Below are 26,430 nucleotides of genomic sequence, written 5' to 3'. Positions count from 1 at the left end.
TTCTCCTTCATTAAATAGCCAGCTGCTCATCCATCAAACAGTTGATCAACTGATCAGTATCCTTCACCAGAGGACAGGTCCCTTGAGGCGATGAAACTAGACTTTCCTTGCAACCACAAATAGCTATAACAAAATTTTTAATTCATGATCCTTAATTTGTTGGCTCTGCATATCATATGAAACAAGTCTTCAAACTTTTAATTTAATGAATTTAAGTTAAATTAAATTTTTTATTAAAAAAAATAGATTTAATTAGTTGATCAATCACACTTAAATAAAAAAATATTAATAATGATACTTTATTTACATCTGATAATCATGTTCCCGAACTTGTATTCTTTGGTCCAAAATTGATAACTACAAAATACTCTTTCATTTTTGTCCATATAAAAGAATTATCTATATAATAACTGAATAGAAAAACATTATTATACAAATCATCAAATATATAAAATTTTATTTAAATAGATATCTTTACTAAAAATTATGATAAAATTTTCACCATTCAATAGTTATTAATTATTCACACATTATTGATTTATTAATTGAACTCTAGTAATTCATCAATTTTGATTTATAAATTTATTTTTCTAATTATTTTTAATCAAAGTTTTACAAACTTGAATTAAATACCTTATAAAATTTGTCATTTTCCATATATTGCACAAGGTAGGAACCTTCGTGAAAATGACTACATTGGTCCTTCAGTAAATTACAATAATTCATGTGAACTAGTATTATCAACGAATATCTTGTACATGAATACTTAATTTTAATTTAACTTTAAATGAAAATTATATAAAATACAAATATTTCCAAATTGTAAAATTAATTGTTTTTATAAAAGATAATTATAATTGAAAGACAATATATAATATACAAAAATAATTAATATATCAATTATATATAAATAAAATCATTGTACAATTAATCTATGTAGTTATCAATTTCTAATAAAAAAAATTGTACAAAGTTACAAAAGTTGGTTTGTTACTAATTGAATTTGAGATATATAAAGTTAATTGTCTGTTTAAAAGAATATTTTTAATCACACTAAATTGTTATTAATTAATATTATTACATTTTGTAGTGTGACTAATATATATTAATCTATAACCTTGTAATTATCAATTTTGGGCTAAATATGTTCTTAATAACATCTCTCATAATTTTACTTAGAAGGTTATGCCCTTGGGAAGTTGTAAAAAATCTGCACAACAGCAATCGTGCAAAAATCACAGTGATGATGAGCAGGTAGGGCTGAGAAGCTCATCGTAGTTTGTCATGAAAGCTTGGGTTTTAATTAGTTAGTCTTTTCAAACAAAATAATCCAAAAATCTAGCCACGATCTGATGCTTGACCGATGTGCTTAATTTGTTCATTTGCTCCAAGCTGGAGTGCTGCCGCACGAGATGTAGGAGAAAAAGGTGAAAGTCATGAAGCCGTCGTCCCTACCATAACGACTTTCTCATGAACTTGTAAACCACATTCAGCGGCATTGTCATGGAACCATCATCGCCCCTAATCACGCTTGCCCCTCCTACTTGTACCTATTGGTCAACCCATCTCTTGACCTTTTCTTCATTACTTTGATCAAATGATTAAACATGTCTAAATCAAGACCACATATTAGTCAATTAATTAATAAAGCTCAAGTACTTCAGTTTCAAGTTTGCCCCCAGTACAAGAAAGCGGTGAATCTCCCCTGGTTTAGTTTTGGGTTCCAAATACTCGACCAGACTAGAAAACAGTCGGTAGTTTGATATATTGGTATTGATGATTGAGAAAATTGAAGTATATGCTTGATGTTTTCCCCGCCATTTTTTTTCCATTGGAAACCTGAAAAGCTTAGTGAAAGCTTTCCTTATCCTTTACTCTCAAAGTGGGATTGCTACCATTACTAGACCTACTTCCGCAGTCAACACTTCAAAAAATCACAGCTCATCTTCTTTCATAAAAGGGAGGTATTTAACATCACATGAAGTAGTGGAAAGATATACCCAATCTCTGTTTCCTTTTCCGGATTACAACACTTCTTCTACCTAGTAGCATACAAAGCGATGCACATGGAACTTACTTTTCTTCTGTAAATATCTCTCAACCATCCATTTTCCTGAGATGACTTCGCCGTTGCTTTTATTGATTCTCCTTGTATGCAACTACACGGCTCACCTAGGTGCTCTAAATGATGAAGGTCGTGCTCTTCTATCCTTCAAACAGTCCATAGAGAATAGCACAGAAGGCTATTATCTGACCAACTGGAACTCATCCGATGTGAATCCATGCTCGTGGCATGGAGTTACATGCAGAAAAGAAAAAGTTACTGCTCTCATCATTCCAAATATGGGAGTAGCTGGTTTTCTGTCTCCTGCGCTTGCAAATCTCCCCGCAATTCGTCATGTTAACCTCAAGAACAACTCATTTCGTGGAAGCTTGCCTATCCAGCTCTTCACTGCAACTAGGCTGAAGAGCTTGGTCCTTTCAGGTAATTCATTGTCTGGAGCTCTTCCGCCTCCCGTGGGGAACCTCAAGAACCTACAAACTTTAGATCTGTCACAAAATTCATTCAATGGCTCGATTCCTGCATCTATAGTTCAGTGCAGGAACCTAACGACGCTTCTTCTCAGTGAAAATAATTTCACTGGCTCTGTCCCTGTTGGACTTGGAAACAGTTTGATTAGCCTTCAGAAACTCAATCTTTCCTACAACAGCTTAGGCAGTTCAATCCCCAGTGACATTGGCAACTTATCAAATTTGCAAGGTACTCTTGATTTGTCTCACAACTTCTTCACCGGTAATATTCCTGCTAGCCTAGGAAGCCTCCCTGAGAAAGTTTATATTGATCTCGGTTACAATAATCTTAGTGGTCCTATACCGCAGAATGGTGCTTTAGTAAATGCAGGACCAACAGCTTTCGTAGGCAATCCTTTGCTTTGCGGATCCCCTTTGAAACTTTCATGTCCCTCGGGCAGTCCAACTGCAGATTATCAATCAAATATTCATAATCCATTTCAGAGTTCAGGTGGAAGTTCCATGAAGAGTGGGAAAGACAGTCATTCCAGCTCATGGCATCAGGTGATTGAAATTATTGCCGGTGTGATGGTAGGAGTCTGCCTCATTGGGTTTTTGTTCTCTTATCGGTACAAGAAGGCCTCTGTCTGCAAAGGAGTTCAAAAAGTCACTGGTTATCGTCTTGAAGAAAAACTGATGATTGGGAGGGACATTTTCTGCTTTGCAAAGAAAGACATCGACACTCCATCAGAAAATATGGAGCAATGCAACTTTGTGCCATTGGACTCAGAGGTTAACTTTGATCTAGATCAACTGCTTAAAGCATCTGCTTTCCTTCTGGGTAAGAGTGCAAGCGGGATTCTCTATAAAGTGGTGCTTGACAATGGACAAACTGTGGCAGTGAGAAGACTGGGAGACGGAAGTGGGCAAAGACTCAAGGAGTTTCAAATTGAAGTTGAAGCAATCGGAAAAATTAGGCATCCTAACATCGTTAACCTTTGCGCTTATTGCTGGTCCGATGATGAGAAGCTGCTCATCTATGATTATATAACTAATGGAGATCTTACTGCAGCAATTCATGGTAAATTACTAAATTCTGTCTATGGAAACCAAAAGTTACTCTTCATGTACTGTAAATTGTTCACAACTATTCTTTATTTGTCTAGATTTATCCTCTATGCAAAATATATTTTCCATTTTCTAGGAGTTACCATGCTAATCATTCTAATTTTCTAAATATAACCAGGAAAAGCTGGATACATACCCTTTAAACCTCTTTCATGGTCTGTTCGTGTAAAAATCATGAAAGGAATAGCCAAAGGCTTGGCCTACTTACATGAACTCAGTCCGAAAAGGTATGTCCATGGAAATCTGAAGCCAAGCAATATTCTTCTTGGAGAGGACATGGAGCCTCATATTTCTGACTTTGGACTTGGCCGCCTTGCCAACATAGCCGAGGAATCACCAACATTTCAGGTGGAACAGATGACAAGCTGGACACCGCAGCATGGTTCTCCATATGAGCTTACACCAATAAATTCTTCTCTGAATGGATCGTATTATCAAGCTCCTGAAGCCTCAAAAGACACGAAGCCATCACAGAAGTGGGATGTTTACTCATTTGGAGTGATTTTACTGGAGATGATCTCTGGAAAGTTACCAAGCATCCAGGTTGGTTCTTTGGAGATGGATATGGTGCAATGGATTCAACTCAGCATTGAGGAAAGGAAGCCACTCTCTTCTATCATAGATCCCTCCTTAACTCATAATTGGGGTGAAGAGGACAATATAGCTGCTATATTAAAACTCGCTTTAGCCTGCATTCACAAGAGTCCTGATAGGAGACCTACAATGAGGTGTGTGAGTTATAGCTTCGACAAATTGACCTCGTACTCCTAAGGAGAGTTCATGATTGGTGAAAACCAGACGTTTGGTCCGCTAAACCATTAAGTAAATCTAAGCAGAGTGATAGCTGAATTGGTTTTTGTACTCATTTCCGGATGAAGCAGCTGAATATGTTGCAGCCTGGCATTGAAGATGTCAAGATAACAAGTCTTTTCCCTTGCAAATTTCAGTATACATAAAACGATTCAACATGCTAATATTCATTTCAGTTCTCTGACTATGAATTTGACGGCATGTAGCAGAATAAAAATCTTTATTTCTTAATGTCCCAAGCTGAGTTTATTCATTTGAGGCAAATTAGATTTCATTAGTTGGAATTCTTCCTTCTGTCATATTGTCAATGTTTCCCTCTATCTTTAACGACATGTAATTTGATCACATCATTTGTTGCCCCACTATAATAACTGGCTAGCATCAAGAACTATTATATCCACTACCAGCATTATGTCCGTTTACCTTTATTGAATGCTTTTTCGACATAGAACATCAGACAAAATCAAGTAATCTCTTCAGCTCCAACATCTTTTACGTTGTCAAAAGTGAAAGGGTGTTTGTACTGTACTTTGGATGGTGACACCTTGATTAACATTTGTACTCTACATTTTCACTAGTCCTAACAATCATAGAGAACAAATTTCAGGAGTGCAAAATTCACCCAAAAAAACAGGAATGCAAAGTCAAGCAAGCTAAGTGGTCTATGTTGACTATGTTTGAAAAGTTCAAAGCTTGAAAGAGTGTTAAGAGACTGCAAATCAGCAAATACTTAGAAGGATAATCTGCAATTTGATCAATGAACGGAACTGCAAAGGCTAAGGACAGAGATCAAAGACAAGAACCTCGATAAGAACAGCAGGCCAAATGGTCAATCACCAAATCCTCCCATACATTTTTGTGTCATTCATAACACTGCATGTTTCTGTGAAAGACCAACGACGAACAACCAACATTCAGATGCACTTGATTCATGTAGAGTAATACCAGTTTTCAGGACTTCTTACAATCAAACAAGACAGAATCCCCAGAGCTTGTATCTTGAGTTACAGAAAAGCTTGCAACATAAACATTCTCTGAAGGTCTAAAGACTGTCAATCAAACCTGTTTTCATGAGGAAATAGCAGACAAATGCTGATTTCGAATTATGAAAAGCAGAGTTTATGAAAAATCAGAGTTTGAGCAAGGCCAATTTGGGAGTGCTCTATATAGACAAAGATTAATATTAGCTATCCTCTTGTAATGTCCAGCTTGCATCATGTGAAAGAAAGCATCATAAGCAGCACTAAGAGACATTTTATTTCTGGGACTTTAACTCCCATATATAAAACTGATTAAAGTCGTGGCTGCAGTATGTCTGCTGGGATTGATCAGGGACCATAATAGTATCTTGAGTACAAAAGCTCCAATCTGATGAAGCTTCTTTAGGTTACAATGCAAAACATCAGAACAAAAGAGTCAATTACCAGGGTTGGAATCTAGACCCATAGATGCAGTAATTAAAAAAAAAAATGATACTTCCCACAAAATAGTTTGAGAAGATAAAACTCAACAAAGAATAGATAAGAGAGCCAGAAACTGCCGTTCAATAAAATACTAAGCTGACCACAACATCCACCAAGGAGTTTTAACTTCTAAAACAATAAAACACTAAACATTAAATTAGGTGACATTTATCATGTACATGGAACCAGGTGCAAGCTAGCATGAAAAGTGAATCCTGTACTGAGAAGCTATGAAGGGCTAATTAAGCAAGCATTACTTTGCTCTTCCCACTGAATCACGCATTACCCATTCAGAAGTTGCAAGAAATCAGCTCATCCCTGATTAGTCTTCTCAATCAAGTTTTCATGCAAGGATAATTCCTTTCGCTAAAATAAGACAAAAAATTCCCACAGTTCACCCAGAGTTTCTTTCCAAAAGAAAAATTAAGAAGATTTGGGAAGGGGCAAATGATTCTACCAACGAAAGATGTCATGTTTATAGCTACAAACATAAACATTCAGTTTATTTATTTATTTTTTGTACTTAGAAAGAGGCTACAATTCCAAATTGAGAAATTTGAACGCCAAAAAAAGGACAAATGCATGAATCGATAGAACATCATGTTTTATTTTCAAAAATAAAAAGGAAACATTGTGTTTTACATTGTGAATTGAGCAAAATTTTCATAGCTTGGAAAAATAAACTTTGAAAGTCCACAATAGTGTAGCATCAGAGCAGAGAGAAGGACATTCTTTCTAGAACAAATGATAGGATTCTTTTCTTCATCCAAGCAGTACCAAAACTTTCAAAAGACATTAATATAGGACCATGAAAAGTACAATGACATTCTAACAATATGAACCATGGATTAATTAGAGAATCCCTGAAAACCAAATCCCCAAGAAACAAGGCCAATCTTTGTTTCCTTTTATCTGCAGCATTAGTGCCTGAAACTAAAGCATAGTCTGTAAGATAAGCTGAAATGATTCAAGTAAATAAAATCTTAAAAAATGGTCAACTAAAGTGCTTTTAATACTCAAACAGCATTAAGGCTGGAGAAGTCTGCAAAGATAATAAAAAAAGGAATGAAAATAAAAATACTAAAATGGGCAGTCTGAAATGACAGAGAAAAAAGAACAGCATATTTGAAGAAAAGTTATACGACAAACTTAAAATAATCAAATCACAATGGAACCAACTTTGGTTACTTAACTTTGAAAAAATATACTTCTTTGCCTCAAGGATTTAAGTTTTGTCCTGACAAGACTATGTCAAAACCACTAAAATGCCAAAGGACACGAAGCTGAGAAAGATAAACTAATGTTTAATAAGAAGAGGTTGTAGAGGTGAAAGCAGCAAATGCAGACAGCAAGAAAATCTGCATCACCAGAAGATCAAACCCAAGACGAGTGTAAGCCAAAACAATGAGAACAAACAGCTGTAGACCCACAATCAAGAACAACTGACAAAATCATGGCAGATGTAGAGATTGATGGCCTTCATGAGCGACTAATCACAGTTTTAGCTAGCAATAAACTGAGATAGAGGTAAAGATTTCCACCAACAGTAGACCTGTAGTAAACTCCACATGCAAACATCGTGAATAATGGCTGTTAGTTGAATAGTTAACCACATATAGACAAAAATTTCTCACTTGCTTTCTCTTAAGTGTCAGATGTAAATGCTTGTACTTATAGAAAAGAAACACGCAAATATTCACCATCAATGATCAGAATCTCCATTCCGTTAGTAAGATTACATAACCAAGGTTCTATTTCTCCGAAAAGGGATGTTTAAACCCTCATTTACTAACAACATGATCAGGAGAGAGACAACTCAACCATACAATACATTTTGTAAAATACTATAATCTCAAGAACATTCAAGAAAACAAACAAACAAGTAAATGAACAAACAAACAGTAAGAGGAATAAAACATACAAAGCAAAAAGAAGAAAGGCCAAATCATCTGTTTATATGTTAGGCAGGCTACACATACCACTACAAAAATCAGGACCAAGGTAGAACAACCCAAAAGTAACGAAGACACCACTACCAAAATTGTGTTCCCTGTTGGAGAGTAGGATCATTGTGGTTCTGATGTTCTAATCTGTTGCTTTGCATCGTCTGTATGCAATTGCCCTAAAGCCTCAGACAAAAGTAATGTTGTGGCTTTGGTCATGGTTTGGTACTGCGAAGGCAACATGGGTGGTGGAGGCTGAGATTTGTATATTTGAACACGAGCAGGGTCATCATCAAGTTTGCTAGTGCAATTAGCTGTTTCACCAGCAGCAACACCAAATGCTTGAGGGCTGTGCTGAATTTGAGCACCAACAGGCCTTGTTTCTGTTTCATTATAAGGTAAATGAATAAGTGGGTGCCCTGGAACATTTTTGTATGTCTGTGAGGTTAAGTCAGCTACAGGTTGAAGTAATGCTGCAACCTCCTTGATAACCCGTTGAGGTGGAATCAATGAAGCGTTTGGATGGATTTGGGGCTGACCAGAGCCAATAGAGGAAGAGGATGCCTGAACCATCCCACATTGCATAGGTATACTGTAAGACTGAGTTGGCACAACTGGCAAGTAATACAGTGGGTAAGGTTGATTTGACTGGTAATGGAGGTGCTGTTGCTGTGGTGGCAGTGGATGATAAACTGGGTAATATGATGTAACTGGCTGTACTCCAGGCATGTTCTGTGGTATGTAATGGGTACCCTCAAGAACAAATTGTGTTTGTTGCTGCGGTAGATCCACTAGATTTATTGGAGACCCAGACGCCTGAATTGGTTTATGCAGCTCTATCCCAGAGGAAGGATCAGCAACTTTATTGTCTGGTTCAAATGGGTTCGAAGAGGCCTTATTCTTCATTGCAGCAAAGGGGGCAACTTGGTCTTGACAAGTTCCAGTCCGCACATTAGAAACAGCACTCCCAACACGATCATCACTGTAAAAAGAAGGAAAAAATGGTAAAATCAAATAACCAAAACAGCAAAATAAAACAGCATCAGAGGAATCAATAAGTATGAAATTATTGAACTTGAACAGATATGGTATTAAACTTTACAGGTCAATCTAAAGCAACGAGCAGAGCCCTTTCAGTTCTATCAAAACAAACTAATTAAAATAAAAATTGTTCCCTACCACAACATTTTTAAGTAGAAACAATTGAAGTTAGAAGTTTGATTCACAAGTTTTCATCCCTTCTAATCGAATTCAAACATAACATCCGAGACATCTCCTAATAGATTAAGCTTTTGGAATAACTGTTCGCCCAATTATCTATCTAAAAAACTTCAGTTTTCTATCATATTGTTCTCTCCTCATTAACCAAGGCAAATAAAAACTATACAAATCACCAACATCTCTCCAAACCATCAAAATTTTCCTATACAATCCACTTAAAAAATATGCTTTTCTGGGTTTTATTTTGTCCAAAATACTCAAGCAATATGGCTCTCTTGGTACCTGGAAGCGAAATAGGAAGCAAAAACAAAGAAACCAAAAAGTTGCACATTTACACTGTAAAATTCCTTTCCTTCCATATATGGAAAAAGCCCAAAAATAAGTTGTACCTTGGTATTGAATCTGATGAGGGTTTAATTGGAGGCAGATTCGACAAAGAATGCGAAGAAGAAGTGGAGCCAAAAGAAGACGAAGTTTCCAAAACAATAGACTCTTGTTCACTACTAATTTCCCCTCCAAACCCCACTCTTGCACTCCTCAAAGCATCAACAAACCAACTCTCCCTTTTCGGATGACTCAACTCAGCGTTGACGCTATTGACAACTGGAAAAATAAATAATCTGACACGTGAAGGAGTACCAGTGGAAGAGAGTCTGCTGCGCTCTTCTAACATGATTTGGAGATCATCATCCGTTGAGATGGAAATGAGGGAGTTAAGGTCGTGATGGGGAAGTTGGTATTTGAGAACAAATGGGGTGCCGAGGTGGAGGAAGGTGGAGAGGTGGGTGGTGAGAGAAGAGAGAGTAAGGGTGGGAGCGGTGGTGGGGGGGATGGTGATTATGCGGTTTTCTCCTCCGGAGTAGTAGAGTGATTTAGTTTGTGGACGTGGGATGATGTGGCCGCCGTAGCTACACATCAGTCGTAGCTTTGGGGGGGTGGTGGTGGGTGGTGGATCCATGGCGGTGGGCAAAGGGAGGATCTTGGGTCTGGGGCGGCTGAGACGGTGGGGGTTCTTCTTTGGTGTTCAGTTAAGTAAAGATGTTAAATGAGTGGGTGGCTGTGTTTTTGGCTACGATTGTTACAGATGTGGCCGACCTTTAAGAAAAGAAAAGTATTTTTGGAAAGAGAGAGAGTTGCATGGAGAGTGACAAGTGGTGTAAGCATGCACGGGGACAGTGACCCATGTCATCAATTCGCGGTTACCTCTTTTAATTACATTAGTTAGTTATAATAATATTTATATTGTGAAAGACTTTACATTTTGTATGTCAATTAAGTAATTAAACTACATTAATGATAATGGAAATGGAGATTACTGTGGCTGTGCTTGCCTTAGATGCAAGCTTGGAGGAACCAAAACCAGTTCCACTTTTGGACTCCAAAAAATAATATTACTACCATAGGAATTAGATCAAAGTAATTATTTTTTTTGTCCCATAATTAGTATCGGAGTTCTTTTTTTTGTTAATTTTTTTTTCAAATTTCCTCATTATTTATTTATAAATTATGAGAAATTAAAATTAAAAAAAATTTATTTAAAAAAGTTCCGTATAAAATTTGTACTTAGTTTTTTTCAAATACCAATTTTTATATTTTTCTCAAAATTCGACTACTAATTATGTAAATAACTTAAAATGGAACAATTGAAAAAGATTGTTCTTGTTCCTTACCTCCTTAGTTATTAATACTACTTTTTTTGGCTCGTTCTGTTTCACTCTTCAACATAAAATTCCAACCGCGAAAAGTCAGAAATTGAAAGCAGGAATGAAAGAGAGTGTACCCAACAGCGGTTGCGTTTGGCGCTCTGGAATAGCCCTTTTTCAAACGTCTCTTGTCGCCGTCCCTACGAACAGGCCCTTTCTCATAACCCCACTTGGGTCCCAACTCCCATCATGACAATTAACAGACCAACAACTTTGAAAAAAAAGAAGAAAAACCCAAGGCTCTCAGGTAAATTCTTTCTTTATATCCATTCATTTTTGTCATTACTAGTTCGCGTTTACTATTACTACTACTTTGTTGTTTTATCAGAATTATTGAGATAGGGGTCTTCTGTTTATACCGGAGTGTGTGAATAGAACAAGCACTTTGGTTCCTTTCAGTTTTTGTTGCGTTCTCTTCTGCGTTTCAGGGCATATATTTATTATTATGTAAACAACCCATTACGTTATCTGCTTTTGTGTGTTTTCGATTGGTTTAAGCCATGCCTTCCTGGAACACAGGTTTTCTTTCTTGGTCTGAGAATTTCTGTAACTCTTTTCAGGTTTGTGGGATGTATTGATTTGAATATTGCAACTTTGTTTTGTCATTTATTTGGTCACTGATGTTGGAATTCATATCATAAAACATAGTATAACATAGATATGCTTTGTGGGTATTCTTGTTTATTTCCTCTTTGTTGTACTTGACGTCAAATCGTCGCTAGCTATATTCGGAAAATGGTTTTCTTTCCTTTCACAGCTTTTGGTTCTTAGTCATCACTCTGTTATTAACATTGGGTATTGTAAATTATTTGAAGCGCTTTTGTTAAATTTTTTTATTATGTTGGTTGCTAAACTTCGAAGTTGGAAATTTTATCTAGAATAACATTTCTTGGTTCTAGAGTGAATGTCTTGTATGCATTAATCCAAATCCTGGTATCTGTTATGTTATATTGATGTTTTCTAAGAGCATTAAACTAACCAAGGATTGATAATTTACCAGTTATGCACATCATAATAACCTCATACTGCATGTCTTTCCCTCACTTAGTCCATGGAATGAAATGAGTTTTAATAATTTAAATAGTAATAATGTGATCTGAACTACTTGGAATGGCATTTGGTTTCTTTTCACCATTGGCTGTATATAGAATTTTATTCACCTACATTAAGTTGATGGAATACTATATCAGTTTTGGGCTTTTGGTTTGTCGATGGACAGTTGATCACCAAGGTTTTTTATTACTGTTTTGCAAGTCTGATTTTGTTGCTTGTAATGCATTCAAATTTCAGTTAGTTTAAATGTATTGGTTTCATGTAGGATTAACACTTTATGACCTACTATCTGCTGTTTTCAGCTAAGACTGAAGGAAAATATCTTACTTTTAGGATTTAAATGCACATCGCTGTCAAATTCTTAAGATGAATTATTAAGATGATGACATACATCACTCGTTACCAGGGTGGATGACATTTACTATTTTAAACCTTGGCTACCGTCAATGATAGTGACATATTACTTTTTGTCTATATGTATTGAGGATCCCCTAGTGATCAGTGACGGTGTAGGTGATTATTTACTATGGGGATTTTGGTTTTTGATTGTCTCAGGGTACATTCATGCCTCCACTGGCCTGAGCATTTTAATTTTGTTCTGTTTTGGGGATGCATAGTGTTTGACTTTAGGATATTGGTCTTTTCCAAGGGTTAAGGCATCATAGCTCATGAATTTGAAGCAGTCAGGGCATAGGAAAAGTATGGTCGGATTAAGATAGTTATTCATGCTTCATATTTTCATCTATAGGGTTCATCATTACTCTTTTAGTCTCTAAAACATAAATCCATCATTTCTTCTGGGCTTCTGCTAGTAAATTAAATATCTCCAATATGGAACCTAACTAAACAATATACGCAATAGAGATAAAATTTGATTGTTTTTATCTTCCACTTGTTTATTTATTGTTAGTTCTCTTAGCTTGGGGCTAATTCGTGGTTATTAGATAACTGTTGTTTAAAGGTGCATGCTTGCTAGGCTTTGCTGAGCCATCCTCTACAATCTTCTCTTAAGCTTAAAACCTATTAGAAGTTAGATGCAATGAAACTATAGATCGGAACATGAAGTTTACTATCTGGGTAGTGGGGGGGGGGGGGGGGAGGGTGGTTTATTTCATTCCTGAAGATTGGTTGGTTGGAATTGGTTAGGATTTGTCAAGCTGGAGATTGGAGAATTCTGCAAATGCTAGTCATTCTTTGTCATCCATTGACCTTCCATTGATAGAACCCAGGAATAAAGAGGTATTTTTTTTCTTTTTTCTTTGTTTTTTTCCACATTGGAACAAGAATGGCTGATTTGTTGAGCTTAATATTCTATTGGGATGTTTTAACATGCAAAGTTGGTAGCTATATACTACAAAAATCTCCTTCTGAGAAAGTGATGAATATTACGTTTCCTTGGTTTGAACTGAATATAGTAGGGAAGATCAAGAGGTATTGGTGTTGTCTGTTATTGTCTCGGATGTTGGAGTTGCCAAGTTAACTCTCACTTTTCTTGGCATGCTTTTTATCATCTTTTTGCTTGGAGAGTGGGATGCAATGGATGTAAATGCCATATTCCTGTGAGAGTTTCATAATGATGCATTTAGAGGCATCAAGATCCTTCTGTTCTCAGTTATTTCTTTAGGCTTAAGGTGTTGCTGATGCTGCTATTTTAGTATCCATACGGAAAAAAGTATCAACTGTAAATCCTTTGGCTAAAATTTAGAATATCGAAATGCAAATGTTTGGCTATCGGAGCTAGTCCAGTCATGTGTTTACCTTGGGATTTTACTTAAATTGGCATTCAATGGTTTTTAGGAGATTTTTTTTGTTTGTTTGTCTTGTTTACTGGTGATTTTGCAACCTATGATGGCTGTGGTCATAGTTTTCCTTCTTATGGAGCCTTTAAGAGGATCCTTTGGTACATAATCTGAACAGTACTCTGACATTCATAGATGTTAAACAGTGCAGAATGAGGGAAGTCCAGCTCGGTTCACATACTGTAAGGTCCCATGGTGTCAAAGTTGCAAGGACACATATGCATGATTGGCTTATACTACTCTTGCTCGTGGTGATAGAGGTTGTCCTCTATATCATTCATCCATTTTATCGCTTTGTTGGGAAGGATATGATGGAGGACCTAAAATACCCCTTAAAGAGTAACACGGTGCCTGGTTGGGCTGTCCCGGTAAATTTCCTCTGCCTTGCTCACAGAGTAAAATTCTTAAAATTTTCCATAAGCATAACAGCATTCTAATTTATTTCCCATATGTGTATTAATATCCTTAAAATTGACTGCATGAGCTCTATTTCTCTCTCTCCCTGCTTTTTGCATTTAGGTGTATGCAGTTCTGTTGCCAATGATGATTTTTCTCCTTGTGTACATCCGTAGGAGGGATGTCTATGATCTTCATCATGCCATACTAGGTGATCATATCATTTGGATAGTTTACTGTTTTATGAACAAAGTGTTCTTTTGAATAAGCTCAATAATTATATCATAATTGTTGAAGTGACGATGGGAAATTTGTTTGCTAATGCAGGCCTCTTATTCTCTGTTCTAGTGACAGCGGTTATCACAGAATCAATTAAAAATGCAGTTGGCCGACCTCGGCCAGACTTTTTTTGGCGCTGTTTTCCAGATGGAAAGGATGTATGCTTCTCTATTCCTGCTATTATGGGAATAAATCTGGCTTTTTCTCGTGCCAATTTTTTGATCATGGAACTTAACTTCATTGCTTCACAGGCTTATGATAAATGGGGAAATGTCATCTGTCATGGTGATAAAAGTGTCATTAAGGAAGGGCATAAAAGCTTTCCTAGTGGGCATACCTCAGGTAATGTATTAATTGATGTTTATTTTTCATTGAGATAATGAAAGATTACAGATGGTTATGTATTCTTATCAATTGTTCTATTCATTTTCACATTCTAAGTTTTAAAGGATAATTGGATTCAATTTTAGGGTCGTTTGCGGGTCTGGGTTTTCTTTCACTATATTTGTCTGGAAAAGTCAAAGCATTTGACCACAGAGGACATGTTGCAAAACTATGCATTGTCTTCCTTCCTCTATTGGTTGCATCGCTTGTGGGCATTTCTCGAGTGGATGATTATTGGCACCATTGGCAGGATGTCTTTGCTGGAGGTCTCCTAGGTTGGTTCCTCAAACATTGTTTTCATTCATGACTTTATATATAACCTCCCTTAGATATGCTATCTTTTGCAGGGCTTGTAGTTGCTACATTTTGCTATTTGCAGTTCTTCCCGCCACCTTATCAGGCTGATGGTAAGCTCCACAATCCATTTGGTCTTATCGAAAAGTTGATTCTACATAGTGTCATACCCTACAGCAAAATGCTTTACTGAATGAGACTCCTAAAAGCATGGCAGGAATGTTGGTAGCAACATCTTTTCTGATTTAGGAGTAAAAGGGGAACAGATTTACTTAGGAATCTCAGACTATGCAAAATTTTCAACACGGTTTCTATTAAATTTCAGTAATATCTACCTTTTCTAGAGGATTTTTTTATTTTAGTTTCCTTTGCTTTGATTCACTCCATCCTCCATGTTATCAGACAAAGCCTATCTTTCATTTCATGGATCTCTGCTTTAAGTGAGAGAACTCTGCTGGTGGTGATCTTTAAGTGGTTGTAGGGCTGATTCTTGCTTTTTATCGCTTTTGTTTTTTAAATTTGCTGCTTTGTTTGTTATGTCTGGAATCTTCTTCTTTTGTCAATTAGCTGATTTAACTAACTAAGAGAGACAAAAAACTAACGATGATCCTTCTTTTTTGCAATAAAAACTAGGAATGCTGATAGAAACATTTAATCTGAATGTTTTCTCAATAGATTTAGATCCAAAAACAAATATAAATCTTCATTGAGGATTTTATTTTCAAGTTTTAGTGTGTGGTTGGAAGTTTGAAGTATGAAGATTGTTCATTGTAGGAAAGCTGCTTCCTCTCTCACGTAGATGGCTCCTTCCCACCCTTTCCTTCTGCCAACTTCTAGTTTGGTAGCTAACGGAAGCTTGCTTGTCCACTTATGATGCGGTGCCTGTGTCACTCTTGACATTGATACTTGATGCATTATTTTTTTATCACTTAGCTTTTGATTATATATTCCTGTATAATAGCAAACAATATTAAGTTGAAAAGCTGGTTAATAATCAAGTTAATGGAGTTAATCATACTTCCTGATTGGAATGTCCAAGTTATCTGAACTTGTGGACAAAAATGCTTGTAGGTTGGGGTCCATACGCTTATTTTCAGGTATTGGAGGAGTCACTTGTAAGTACACAAGCAACCAATGTTGAGAATCAACAAGATGCAACAGCCGAGGAGGTTCAGATGGCAAACCAAGAAGAAGAAAGAAGTGATAATGTGGGAATGCATTTAGCATGCAATGCTAGTTCAACGCTGGAAGATATGGAATCTGGGAAGAGGTAGCTTTGTTAATTTCTTATTCCTAAGATTAGGAATCTGTATATGCACGTATCTCATGAGCTGCAGAGTTTTGAACGTGTTTTGAGCAGTTTGAGATCTTGCTGGAACATTATCGTAAGTTGTGTAGGTAGCTAACAGCACTGCTGTTAGGGAGCGGAGTTTACCTTTGAATAGTTAGAAAGTTTGTTAACCAAAACCCTCCATTTCTCATATCAAGATGTTTAAAGAGAGCTAATAAAAGTGTCTGAACAAATATTAACGGAGAAAATTAATTGATCTATTTTAACTAATTGTTGTACCTCTTTGGTATAAAAAAAAATTATTATACAAATTGTTTTTCCCACTTCAAATCATAGATTCAACAAATAAGTATGCCATGCATATGAGTGAGTTAAGGACTTATAATAGTTGTTGTAACTATAATAATAATAGTAATAATAATTGTTATGCGTGTATTTGTAAATTAATAAAATTTCATTAAGTGATTTATAAAATATCATTTTCATTCAAATTTAGACTCACCAATTCATTCAAATTTAGCTGTATTGACGTCTTAAATTGATTTATTATAACTGTACTATATGGTTTTCCTCGTGCATTAATGTATGATATATACTTTCAAACATGTCTTAATTCTTTTTAATGGTTAAATTACTTGAGTTTTTTTGAACATATACCTTGTCACAAATATAAGGTTCTGATCTCACGAATTTAGTTCATGAGAGTTATTACGGAATCTTGACACCTCTCTCAATTACCGTAACAAAACCTAGAACTTAAGTTTATTAAGAAAAAAACGAAATTTATTCAATTGAAATATTTAAAATAATTTCTATGAATTTATTATACCAGAGGATTTTAGGGGTTATGGTTAAACCATATCAAAATTCTACGATAACTCTCACGGAACCAAGTCCGAGGGATCAAAGCTCACAAACACAAGGAGGAATGAATAAACCAAAAAAAAAAAAAAAAGGAAAGAAAAGAAATTATAGCAAGATTAATATAATTAAGAAAGGTGAGGAGTGATAAAAAAAGATAAATGTTTGGGGTTTTAAAAGGATTTTCCGCATTTAGAATTTAGTTTAATAACTAAAAGGAAACCAAAACATAAAAACCAACGTCAAATTTAACTGGCTTGATGATGAAGTCTTTCAATGTCCTTTATCGAAAACTGTTAAATCCAAATACCAATTTCTTTTTTTTCTTAATTAAGAATATCAGAAATTTAGATTTTCTTGCCATAAAAGTAAGGGAGAAAGATCACTAAAGAAAGACGTCTGATCTCCCAAATTAGGGCTGCAAACCCATTCTTCCATCTATAAAAAACCTACGTGACAACTGATCTTTGCTTTTGTATATTGAACCTCAGAGAAGTTGCTTGCTACTACCCATTACAGCAAACAAGGTAATTAACTACTTTCTTCTTTTAAATTCTCCTTCAAGCCTGCAATACATATTTGCCTTGTTTTTCTTTCTTCTTCGAAGCTATCAATAGAAACCCTTGCTTTCTGTGTGTGCATATGTAAAAAGCGTTACTTCTTTGTTTAGTTTCTTTATCATGTACAATGCATTCAAAGTTGAACTAATGGAGGTTTTTCTGTTACATTACTGAAATTTTGTTCATGTGTTCTCCCCTAGGTTTCTCTTTTTCCTCTCTCTCTTTTCTTGCCCTTGTCTCTGTTTAAAGCTTGGGAGGTTTTATACAGGGAGTTTTTATTGTTTGATAGAAGCCAAGTTATAAATATGTAGTTGTTGGGAGTGGGTTTTTCCTGTTTTCTGCTTTTGTTGTTTTTCTTTTATCAATTGGTTGTTTGAGAATTGATGTGGATGATGCATGCTAAATTGATGAATTTGAGGGCTTGCTTTCTTTTAAACTTTTGTTTTTCCTTTTGTTGGATGAATGTATAGACTTATTGTGCCTCTAGATGTACTTTGAGATTGCTGTTTGCATCAACTTTTTTATGTTGATATGTTACTTGGGACTTGAGACTGATCAAGAGTTTAACTGTTTTCATATTCTTAATTCCAATGATTTTACACTCTCTTTCCTTTTGATTTCATTTCAATATTATTATGAGTTTATATGTAATTTTTTTCTTTACAATTATTTTACTTTATATATATATGTATTTATAATTTATAATTTATCATATGATCAGAACAGATGGGCAAACGTAAGATGGAGATGAAAGTAATAGAGAATGAGAAAGCTCGGAAGAGGGTTTTTGAAAAAAGAAGGAATAATTTGTTAAAGAAGGCTAAGGAGTTATCAATTCTTTGTGACATTAAGATTTTGGTCATCATCTTTGAACTAGGTATACCAAAGGCTCAGATTTGGCCTGATAATGATGAGGAAGCTACACAAATCATCAACAGATTCAAGCAGCAGCCTGTTAAAGGTGATAGCAAAAAAGCTTACTATGATAGTTTTGCAAGTAAGAAGAAAAATTTTGGCGAGAAATTTCCTATATCAGAATATAAGACTATGATCAATCACTTCTCTGAGAATCAGCTTCAAAATTTGTGTTATGAATTGGATGCCAAGATTGCTGCTATGATGAATGCAATTAATTCAAAACAGGACTTGACAGAAGGACCTATGCCGAAGATGTTAGCTGCTGAGTGTCAAGGAAAAGGATTCTTAAACAAGGGGAGGGGAAAGGAAGTTGATATTTACCAAGAGCCTATTCCTATCCAACAAGACCAGAGTTTTGAGATGCTTTACCATAAACCAAATTTCATGGAAAGTCCAATGATGATGCAGAATGATATCAGCTATCCTCAGTTTGATGGCAGTACTAGTAGTAGCAATATTCCTTATGTTCCATTACCGATTCATCATGTTGATCCATCTTGGATGCAACCAGCTTACATGAGCTACTATGACCCAACCATCCACCGTATTCCACCAGGCATTTATTATCCTGTGATGCCAAGTTTTCCCTCTCTGACGAACGAGTCAGGCTAACAAGTTGTCTGCTATTCGTCACTGACAAAGGGCCTTAAGGCTTAAGCCCTGCCTTATCTTCCATTTTACACAAGTCTACTTTTGGCTGTTAAAGACCAATAAACTTTGGATATGTTTGATGTTTTTTTTATTTACCAGCATTTCTAGAAATTCGTTATATTCTCGGATAATTGACATTTTATTTTCATTAACTAAGATATTGTTGGCCAAGTCTCTTGTACATGCTTATTTTTCCCTTCGTCGAAGAAATAAGTTGATTAATAGATGGATACAAAATACAGTACGAAACCCTGATAGCAACAAACGAATATTAGAAATCATAGGCCAAAATAGCAACGTTGGCTATTTTGGCAATATATCAAACACCTGGCATAGTAAAGTTGAGAAACTATAACAGCCTCATCAAATTATTGCTCATTGCTCAAAGACAATTGAAACATAACCCAACAACATTTCCACATTCCCTAGGCAATTAAAAATTTTTCTGCTGGAATCTCAACTGTCCTCAGACAGCATGTAGGATTCCAAGGATTCTAAACTAAAACCATAACCAATCCCTTGCCCAAATCCAAACCCCAACCCAACCCCACAACCAGCCCCGACCCCAAACGCAAGCTTCAAATGGTTCCAAGGCCACCCTCCATACCCAATTCCCCCAACCAAACCAAACCCAACTCCAATGCCGCAACCAATCCCAGCACCGCCTCCAGGTCCCAATACGTTCTCCTCCACTTTCTGGCGGCTTTCACGGAGGAATTCCGACACTGGAAATTGCTTGCCGTTCTTTTTCTTGTTCATGTTTCCTTTCCATTTCCATAAGGAATTTGTGTCCTTGGATTTTGTTTTCATGGGATTTGACCAAAGGGAAGTGTAGAGCGGAAAGGAGGTTTGGGTTGGGACGTGGGGAGCTGAAAACTCTTATCAGTTGCGTTGGATAATGGTTAATGCCTGTACATATGTGTTCACACTTGTCGGCTTCTTTGTTTTCTGTTTGGAAGCTATGCATGAATTGAAGGTACTCGGTGGGCCCACTAATCTATCTCTTTGCAATTGTAAATAGTAGTTAAGTAGTTATATATTAAAGTATTATTTATATACCCTAAATGGAGTTTTTAAATTTTTATAATTGTTCCTATATATTTATTTAATAATTAATTAATTAATTAGATTTTACAAATATACTTTAATGAAACACATGTAAAGTATTTATACATCTTAAATTTTTCACTACTATGTATATGGTAAATTTTCTTGTAGGTTAAAAAGTTTCTTCTTATTTTTGTTTTTATTAAATGTCCACTACTCAAGTTTCAATGTTTTGAAGTTATCACAATATACACTAACAAAACAATTTATCCAACAAATCTATTCAAAAGACAAAAGTTTCCTCTATTGCTGTCCATTTCATGAATGTTTTACCTTTCGAATATCCATTTAGTGACTTATTGTGTATATCTGACAAACAAGTGACATATATGGTTTTGAATCTTTTGACCCCTTTGCTGATATTGACATTTGTCATTGTTGAATAAATAAAATAAATACAATCTTTTATCAGAAGACTATAAATATGATTGATTTGGAAATTGATATTATCATATGTATACATACATATATATGGACAGGGGTGAGCAATTTTCGATTAAAATGAATTAATTAAATTTATTAAAAAATGATTTTAAGATTCGGTTAATTCAATTAATAAATTAATCAATTGGATTATTTCAATTGATTTTGATTGTAAAAATTTGTTCAATTAATCAAATTAACCGTTCTATTAATGAGCAATAAAAAAGTGTAGTCCATAGGAACTATGTAATTTAAAGCCAAATGCTCTACCGGCTAAGTTAGATAGATAGGTTGTTTAACTTAATTTGCTGTAGTTTAGACTTTATAATTAATTAAACATCAAAGTAAATTTTCAATTAAGGAATAAAGATTTTATTATATTTAATTAATAAAAATTTAAGATAGTTTTTTCTATAATTAGTTCTTAATTACAAGTAATTGTAATTTTATTTCTATAATTAGTTCTTAATTACAAGTAATTGTAATTTTATTACATTTATCTTGTAATTGAAATACAACATAACCTCAATAAATTAATGCTTGATAAATTAATAATCTTGATAAAATAATATTTGAGATTGATTCCAAGTTAAATTAATAATTCGCTAAATTTATAAGAAAATAAATTTTAAAAAAAAATACATAGGTCCCACTTGATATATAAATTAATAATCTTCTTATTTATTAAAATTATATACATGACTCAATTAGGACGCTTTTGTAAAATATGACTCAAATGTTATTTGTTTCCTTTTGAAATTGATGTCTCATTGAACTTCATCTCTAACTTTTCTTAGTGCATTTTTTAAAAGTAATTTTTCTTAGTGCATCAAGAAGTTTTGGTGTAATATTCTCATATTGCAAGAGAAAAGTATGCACAATACATATATTAAGTTCAATGCTTTGAAAAAAAATAAAAAAATACCTTTTTTTTAATTGAAAAAAAAAGGATTTGAATCTTATTCTTTAGATAAGAGATCATGTATTAATCAATGAGTCAAATACTTAGGTGCAAATAAAAAATATCATAATAAGTTAATTTAATTTTTTATTAATTGATGTATAAATTAATAAATTATTAATTATCGATTAATAATATCTCGATTAATTAATAAATTTTCATGGTCCCAAGGGTATTAATTTATAAAGATTTAATTTTAATTGATATATGTTTTTTATTTAAACATCTTGAAAGAAATATAAAAAAGTTATAGCTTTAGTAAATATGTAATTTAAAGTAAAATAAGAAAAAGAAAAGCAAAAATGATAATAGGAATATAAACTCTGGATGACCTTTAAAGTAGATTAAATAAAAGATTAATCATTTAAAAATCTAAAATATATATCTTATTAAGCTTGATACCAAATCAAATCCTAACATCTTAAACAAATTAGAATGAGTAATCATGATAAAAAAACTTGTTTATTAATTTGTACTTGTATTATAGAAAATCTTGTAGTGAAATTGTTGATGGAAATTATCAAAACAAGTTCTAGAAATCCAATTAGTGTCATATATATTTTGTATTTTAATTTTAAGGTAGATTATCTAGCATTACTATTTTTTTTAAAAAAATTGAGTTTGATAAGAGAGGAATGAAAAAATATAAAAAAAATTAAAGAGACAATTTTAATATTTAAGTGAGGATTAAGATTTTTCTTGACAGCTAGAAGAGAGAAACATGGAGAAAGAAGGCAATCGTGGAAGGCGAAAAATTAATCTTCCTAGGCAGAGCATCACTGGAAATCGAGATTGTTCTCAGTTTACATTGGCAACTTGAGTCCCCTAGCAACATGGGATCAATTGTACGAGATCTTTCAAAAGTTTGGTGTGGTCGTTGACATCTACATTTAGAAGTCAAAGCTGGCTGAACTAGGAAACTGACCTATCTTCATTTTTGTAAGGAATCGCCACACTCAAGAAATGTGCAAAGCAATTGAGTTGGGGATGGTATGATTATTGAGAATAAGAGGATTGTGGTCAATAGGGCCATCTTTACAAAGCTAGGTCAAAGCACATGCAGTTCGGGTACATAGGTGATAGGTAAAAGGTCTTATAGAAAAGCCCTCATATAGATGAAGGATAAGGTAAAATGAGGTTAATCAAATGTGTACTACACCTCATAATCGTTTGGTAAGGCCACAAAAGGAATTACTCCACATTAAGGTTGATATTCCTGATCAGGAAATTGAATGGGTATTTGGAAATGTAGTGGCAATGATATGTGAAAAATTTTCCCCCAAAGCTATTCAAGCCATATTTTTACAAGAGGGCTTTTTAGTCATGGTCCAATGTCTTATTGATTTTAAAGTGTTGGTTATGTTCAATGAGGTTTTTGAGATGAAGGTTGTTTTAGATGCTTATCATGATTTGTTCTCCACTTGGTTTTCATCCATTTCTTTATATTTCATGGCTTTGGAGAAATTTGAAAAACCGAAATGGGTTCGACTTTAGAATTTATCTATCCATCTTTGGAGCAAGGCTACCTTTAGGAGGTTAAGCGGCTTATGGGGAAGAGTTATCAAGGTTAGTAGCTCCACTTGTAATTTGAAAAGATTGGATTTTGCTAAGGTCTTTATATTGGTTAATGAAGGTGTTTCTCTCTCGGAATGAAAGGAGGTTGTTGTTGAAAATTCAATAATTCCAACTGGTAAAAGTTGAAGAAGAATGAATTTGGGCTCGAAGTAGCTACTGGCTAAAGGAAAGAAGGAAGGAAGGATACTATGTCGTTTTTGTTCTTTACTTAATAACTCAATGAAATGTTTTGCTGTTATATCATTTTAATTCTTCAGTTTTTTGTAATGGCTTAAACGCTAGTCCTTCTGTCATTTTTGTCTAGTCTATTAAAGCTTTCAGTCACGTTTTTTTTTCTCTTTCTTATAGCCATTGGGCTTAATTGTTGTAGTGCACAAGATCCAATGTCTGGAATTCTGTGCACAACTATGTGGTACAGCGAGGTTCTTTCTCCAATGTTGAATCTTAAGGCATGGTTACCTCGATGATTATATATATGAATATAGAGATATAAATCGATGGTTTTTTCCCAAATATTTCTTTAGATGCTTTTACCTTTCCTCTGTTTTTCTGGGTTTTATTGGCTGAGTTCTTATGTGAGCTTAAACTTTCTCATTCTTCAAAAAACTCTACATGGTATCAGAGCTGGTTTTCTTAAGGTGCTTGTGAATTGTTTCTTAGTTTTTGGTGATTTAGTGAGTGATTAAGATGGCCACAACCAGCTTCAATGCAATAACTCCTCTAATCTTTTCAGGAGAGAACTACCTATTCTGGGCAATTAAAATGCGCACTTATTTAAAGGTATTTGATTTATGGGATGCTGTTGAGATTGGTGAAATCCCTGTGCAGAGGCATGTTAATCCCACTATTGCTCAGATCAAGCAGCATAGTGAGGAGGTTGCTAAGCGGTGTAAAGCTTTCAATTGTCTTCAAATAGCAGTGTCAAAATCCATCTTTGCTAAGATCATGAATTATGAGGATCTAAAGCAAGTTTGGGATAGCTTAAGGGAGGAATATCAGGGCAGTGACGGGGACAAAGTCTATGCAGGTGCTGAATCTATCCAAAAAGTTTGAATTACTAAAGATGAATAATGATGAAGGTATTCAAGATTATACTGACAAGTGCTTAGGCTTGTTAATTAGCTCAAGCAACTTGGGGAAGAGGTAAGTGATAAACGGATAGTCAATAAAATACTAGTCAGCATCCTTGAAAGGTTTAAAGCTAAGATCTCCTCTCTAGAGGACTCAAAAGACCTGACAAGGATCTCTATCACTGAGCTCATCAGTGCCTTGTTAGCTCAGGAGCAGAGGAGAGCTCTGAGGGGAGAAAATTTGGTTAAAAATGCTTTAGTGGCTAAGATAAAGGGATTGAAGAACAAAGGAAGCAGTTCTAAGAAGAATGATGGAAAAAGAAGTAAGACTGATGAAGGGAAGAAGGGCAAAATTGTGGACAAATATCCTTTTTGTCCTAATTGCAAGAAGAGGAATCACATTGCCAAGTTTTGTTGGTATTGACCTAATGTCAAGTGCAAAGCCTGTCATCAAATGGGTCATGTTGAGAAGGTGTGTAAGTTAAAGAAATCTAAAGCTTCTGATTAAGCAGATGTGGCAGAGCAGGCTGATGAAGCAAAAAAAGTGTTGTTTGTGACTCAAATGGGAAGACATTCTGAGAAGTCAAATGTCTGGCTGCTGATAGTGCCTGTTCACACAATCTTACAGGTAACAAATCCCTATATTCTGATCTAGATACTAGCTTCAATTCTAAGGTTAAAATTGAAAATGGTGAATTCTTGAAAATTGTTTGAATTAGAACTGTGTCTGTGAATACTGCATTAGGAGTTAAACACATAGCCAGTGTGCATTATGTTCCTGAGGCAAGTCAGAATTTACTTAATGTGGGACAATTAACTGAAAACAAGTATGCTTTGTTGTTTAGAGGTTGACAATGTACTGTATTTGATCCGTGGGGTTCTAAAATGTTCACAGTGGAGATTCACAATAACTGTTATCCCCTCAATTTGGCTAATACTGATCAAGTAGCTTTATATAGTGAGTCTGATGTTTTAGATCTCTGGCACAAACGTTTTGGACATGTGAACTATGGTTCACTGTCACTCATGCATTCAAGTAAAGTTGTGGAAGGCCTACCTCAGATTGTGAAACCAGAAAAATTGTGTGAAACCTGTCAGCTGGGTAAGCAGGTTAGGAAACCATTCCCTAAAGTAAGTCAAAGGAAGACTACTCAGAAGCTAGAGATAATCCACACTGACATATGTGGACCTATGAAGACTCCATCATTTAGTGGAAGTAAATACTATATTGTATTCATTGATGACCTCACAAGGTATTGCTGGATATACTTTATGAAGTTAAAATCCGAAGCTTTGAAGTATTTCAAGATATTCAAGGCATTTGCAGAGAATTATTCTGGCATGAAAATTAAGTTTTTAAAAAGTGATAATGGCAGGGAGTATACATCAGAAGAGTTTGAGGATTTATTGTCCGAGTGTGGAGTGCAACATCAACTTACTGTCACCTATAGTCCACCACAGAATGGGAAAGCTGAAAGAAAGAATAGAACACTTGCAGAGATGGGTAGATGTTTACTGTATTAGGGGAGTTTGCCTAAAGAATTCTGGGTTGAGGTAGTTAACACTGCTAATTACTTGTTGAACAAATCATCTACCAAGGTACTAAGTGATAAAACTCCATATGAAATGTGGTTTGGATACAAACCATTAGTGTCACACTTTAAAATATTTAGCTGTGTGTGTTATGCCAAAGTTCTAGATGAAAGGAGAGCAATGTTTGATGCCAAGGCAGTTATGGCTGTGATGATTGGGTACAGTGAAGTGACAAAGGGCTACAGACTCTATAATCTTGAGTCCAGGAAGATATTTATCTGTAGAGATGTTAATTTTGAAGAAAGGCATTTTTGGAACTCGAAAAATGCTACTGTTTAAGGTTTAAGGAATGAAGGAGGAACTGATGAATAACAGCTTCAGAAACAAATTGATGATAATTTAGATATCGAAAATAAGTCCAAAGCTGTCAGGGAAACTAGGACTCTAGAATAAATCTATAGCAGGTGCAATTTAGCCATGACAAAACCAGTCAACT

At 34.9% G+C, this 26,430-nt stretch overlaps 5 protein-coding genes across 18 annotated transcripts; 4 read left to right on the top strand and 1 right to left on the bottom strand.

Moving 5' to 3' along the window:
* The first annotated feature begins 1,728 nt into the window (after positions 1 to 1,728).
* Positions 1,729 to 4,794, top strand: LOC18601993 (receptor protein kinase-like protein ZAR1). The gene is made up of 2 exons (XM_018118883.2): positions 1,729 to 3,592; positions 3,758 to 4,794. Exons 1-2 carry the CDS (start codon positions 2,119 to 2,121, stop codon positions 4,408 to 4,410), a joined length of 2,127 nt encoding a protein of 708 aa, XP_017974372.1. The 5' UTR covers positions 1,729 to 2,118; the 3' UTR covers positions 4,411 to 4,794.
* On the bottom strand, positions 4,741 to 10,153 carry LOC18601992 (Octicosapeptide/Phox/Bem1p family protein). Of its 4 annotated transcripts, none has more exons than XR_001927354.2 (3): positions 9,466 to 10,153; positions 7,892 to 8,837; positions 4,741 to 5,829 (listed from the first exon to the last, which is right to left on the bottom strand). XR_001927354.2 is itself a non-coding variant. In XM_018118796.2 (2 exons), exons 1-2 carry the CDS (start codon positions 10,032 to 10,034, stop codon positions 7,979 to 7,981), a joined length of 1,428 nt encoding a protein of 475 aa, XP_017974285.1. In that variant the 5' UTR covers positions 10,035 to 10,153; the 3' UTR covers positions 7,608 to 7,978. The 4 variants fall into 4 exon arrangements, 1 of the variants encoding a protein (XP_017974285.1); XR_001927352.2 differs by lacking the exon at positions 4,741 to 5,829 and adding an exon at positions 6,496 to 6,845; XR_001927353.2 differs by lacking the exon at positions 4,741 to 5,829 and adding an exon at positions 6,496 to 6,839.
* Positions 10,154 to 11,070: 917 nt separating this feature from the next.
* Positions 11,071 to 16,523, top strand: LOC18601991 (putative lipid phosphate phosphatase 3, chloroplastic). Of its 10 annotated transcripts, XM_007033110.3 has the most exons (10): positions 11,071 to 11,339; positions 12,979 to 13,071; positions 13,778 to 13,999; positions 14,151 to 14,238; positions 14,355 to 14,464; positions 14,558 to 14,648; positions 14,777 to 14,965; positions 15,038 to 15,097; positions 15,759 to 15,862; positions 16,056 to 16,167. In XM_007033110.3, the coding sequence occupies exons 1-9, from the start codon at positions 11,280 to 11,282 to the stop codon at positions 15,827 to 15,829; spliced, it is 984 nt and encodes a 327-aa protein (XP_007033172.2). In that variant the 5' UTR covers positions 11,071 to 11,279; the 3' UTR covers positions 15,830 to 15,862; positions 16,056 to 16,167. The 10 variants fall into 10 exon arrangements, with proteins under 10 accessions (XP_007033172.2, XP_088661725.1, XP_088661726.1 ...); XM_007033108.3 differs by lacking the exon at positions 15,759 to 15,862 and having other exon boundaries at positions 11,075 to 11,339; positions 16,056 to 16,523; XM_088805599.1 differs by lacking the exon at positions 15,759 to 15,862 and having other exon boundaries at positions 11,072 to 11,339; positions 14,355 to 14,648; positions 16,056 to 16,523.
* Positions 16,524 to 17,365: 842 nt separating this feature from the next.
* LOC18601990 (MADS-box protein AGL42-like) lies at positions 17,366 to 19,396 on the top strand. Of its 2 annotated transcripts, none has more exons than XM_018118769.2 (2): positions 17,366 to 17,663; positions 18,418 to 19,396. In XM_018118769.2, the coding sequence occupies exon 2, from the start codon at positions 18,423 to 18,425 to the stop codon at positions 19,224 to 19,226; it is 804 nt and encodes a 267-aa protein (XP_017974258.1). In that variant the 5' UTR covers positions 17,366 to 17,663; positions 18,418 to 18,422; the 3' UTR covers positions 19,227 to 19,396. The 2 variants fall into 2 exon arrangements, with proteins under 2 accessions (XP_017974258.1, XP_007033169.2); XM_007033107.3 differs by having other exon boundaries at positions 17,367 to 17,663; positions 18,423 to 19,396.
* A 4,622-nt stretch (positions 19,397 to 24,018) lies between these two features.
* On the top strand, positions 24,019 to 25,925 carry LOC148763246 (uncharacterized). Its single transcript, XM_088805761.1, has 5 exons — positions 24,019 to 24,378; positions 24,454 to 24,814; positions 24,914 to 24,983; positions 25,121 to 25,188; positions 25,297 to 25,925. Exons 1-5 carry the CDS (start codon positions 24,019 to 24,021, stop codon positions 25,923 to 25,925), a joined length of 1,488 nt encoding a protein of 495 aa, XP_088661887.1.
* Positions 25,926 to 26,430: the final 505 nt, after the last annotated feature.

The sequence above is a fragment of the Theobroma cacao genome, chromosome 4, assembly GCF_053813885.1.
Source record: "Theobroma cacao isolate CCN51 chromosome 4, ASM5381388v1, whole genome shotgun sequence".
NCBI classification, from domain to species: domain Eukaryota; kingdom Viridiplantae; phylum Streptophyta; class Magnoliopsida; order Malvales; family Malvaceae; genus Theobroma; species Theobroma cacao.
This window is presented reverse-complemented; position numbering and strand designations above follow the sequence as displayed.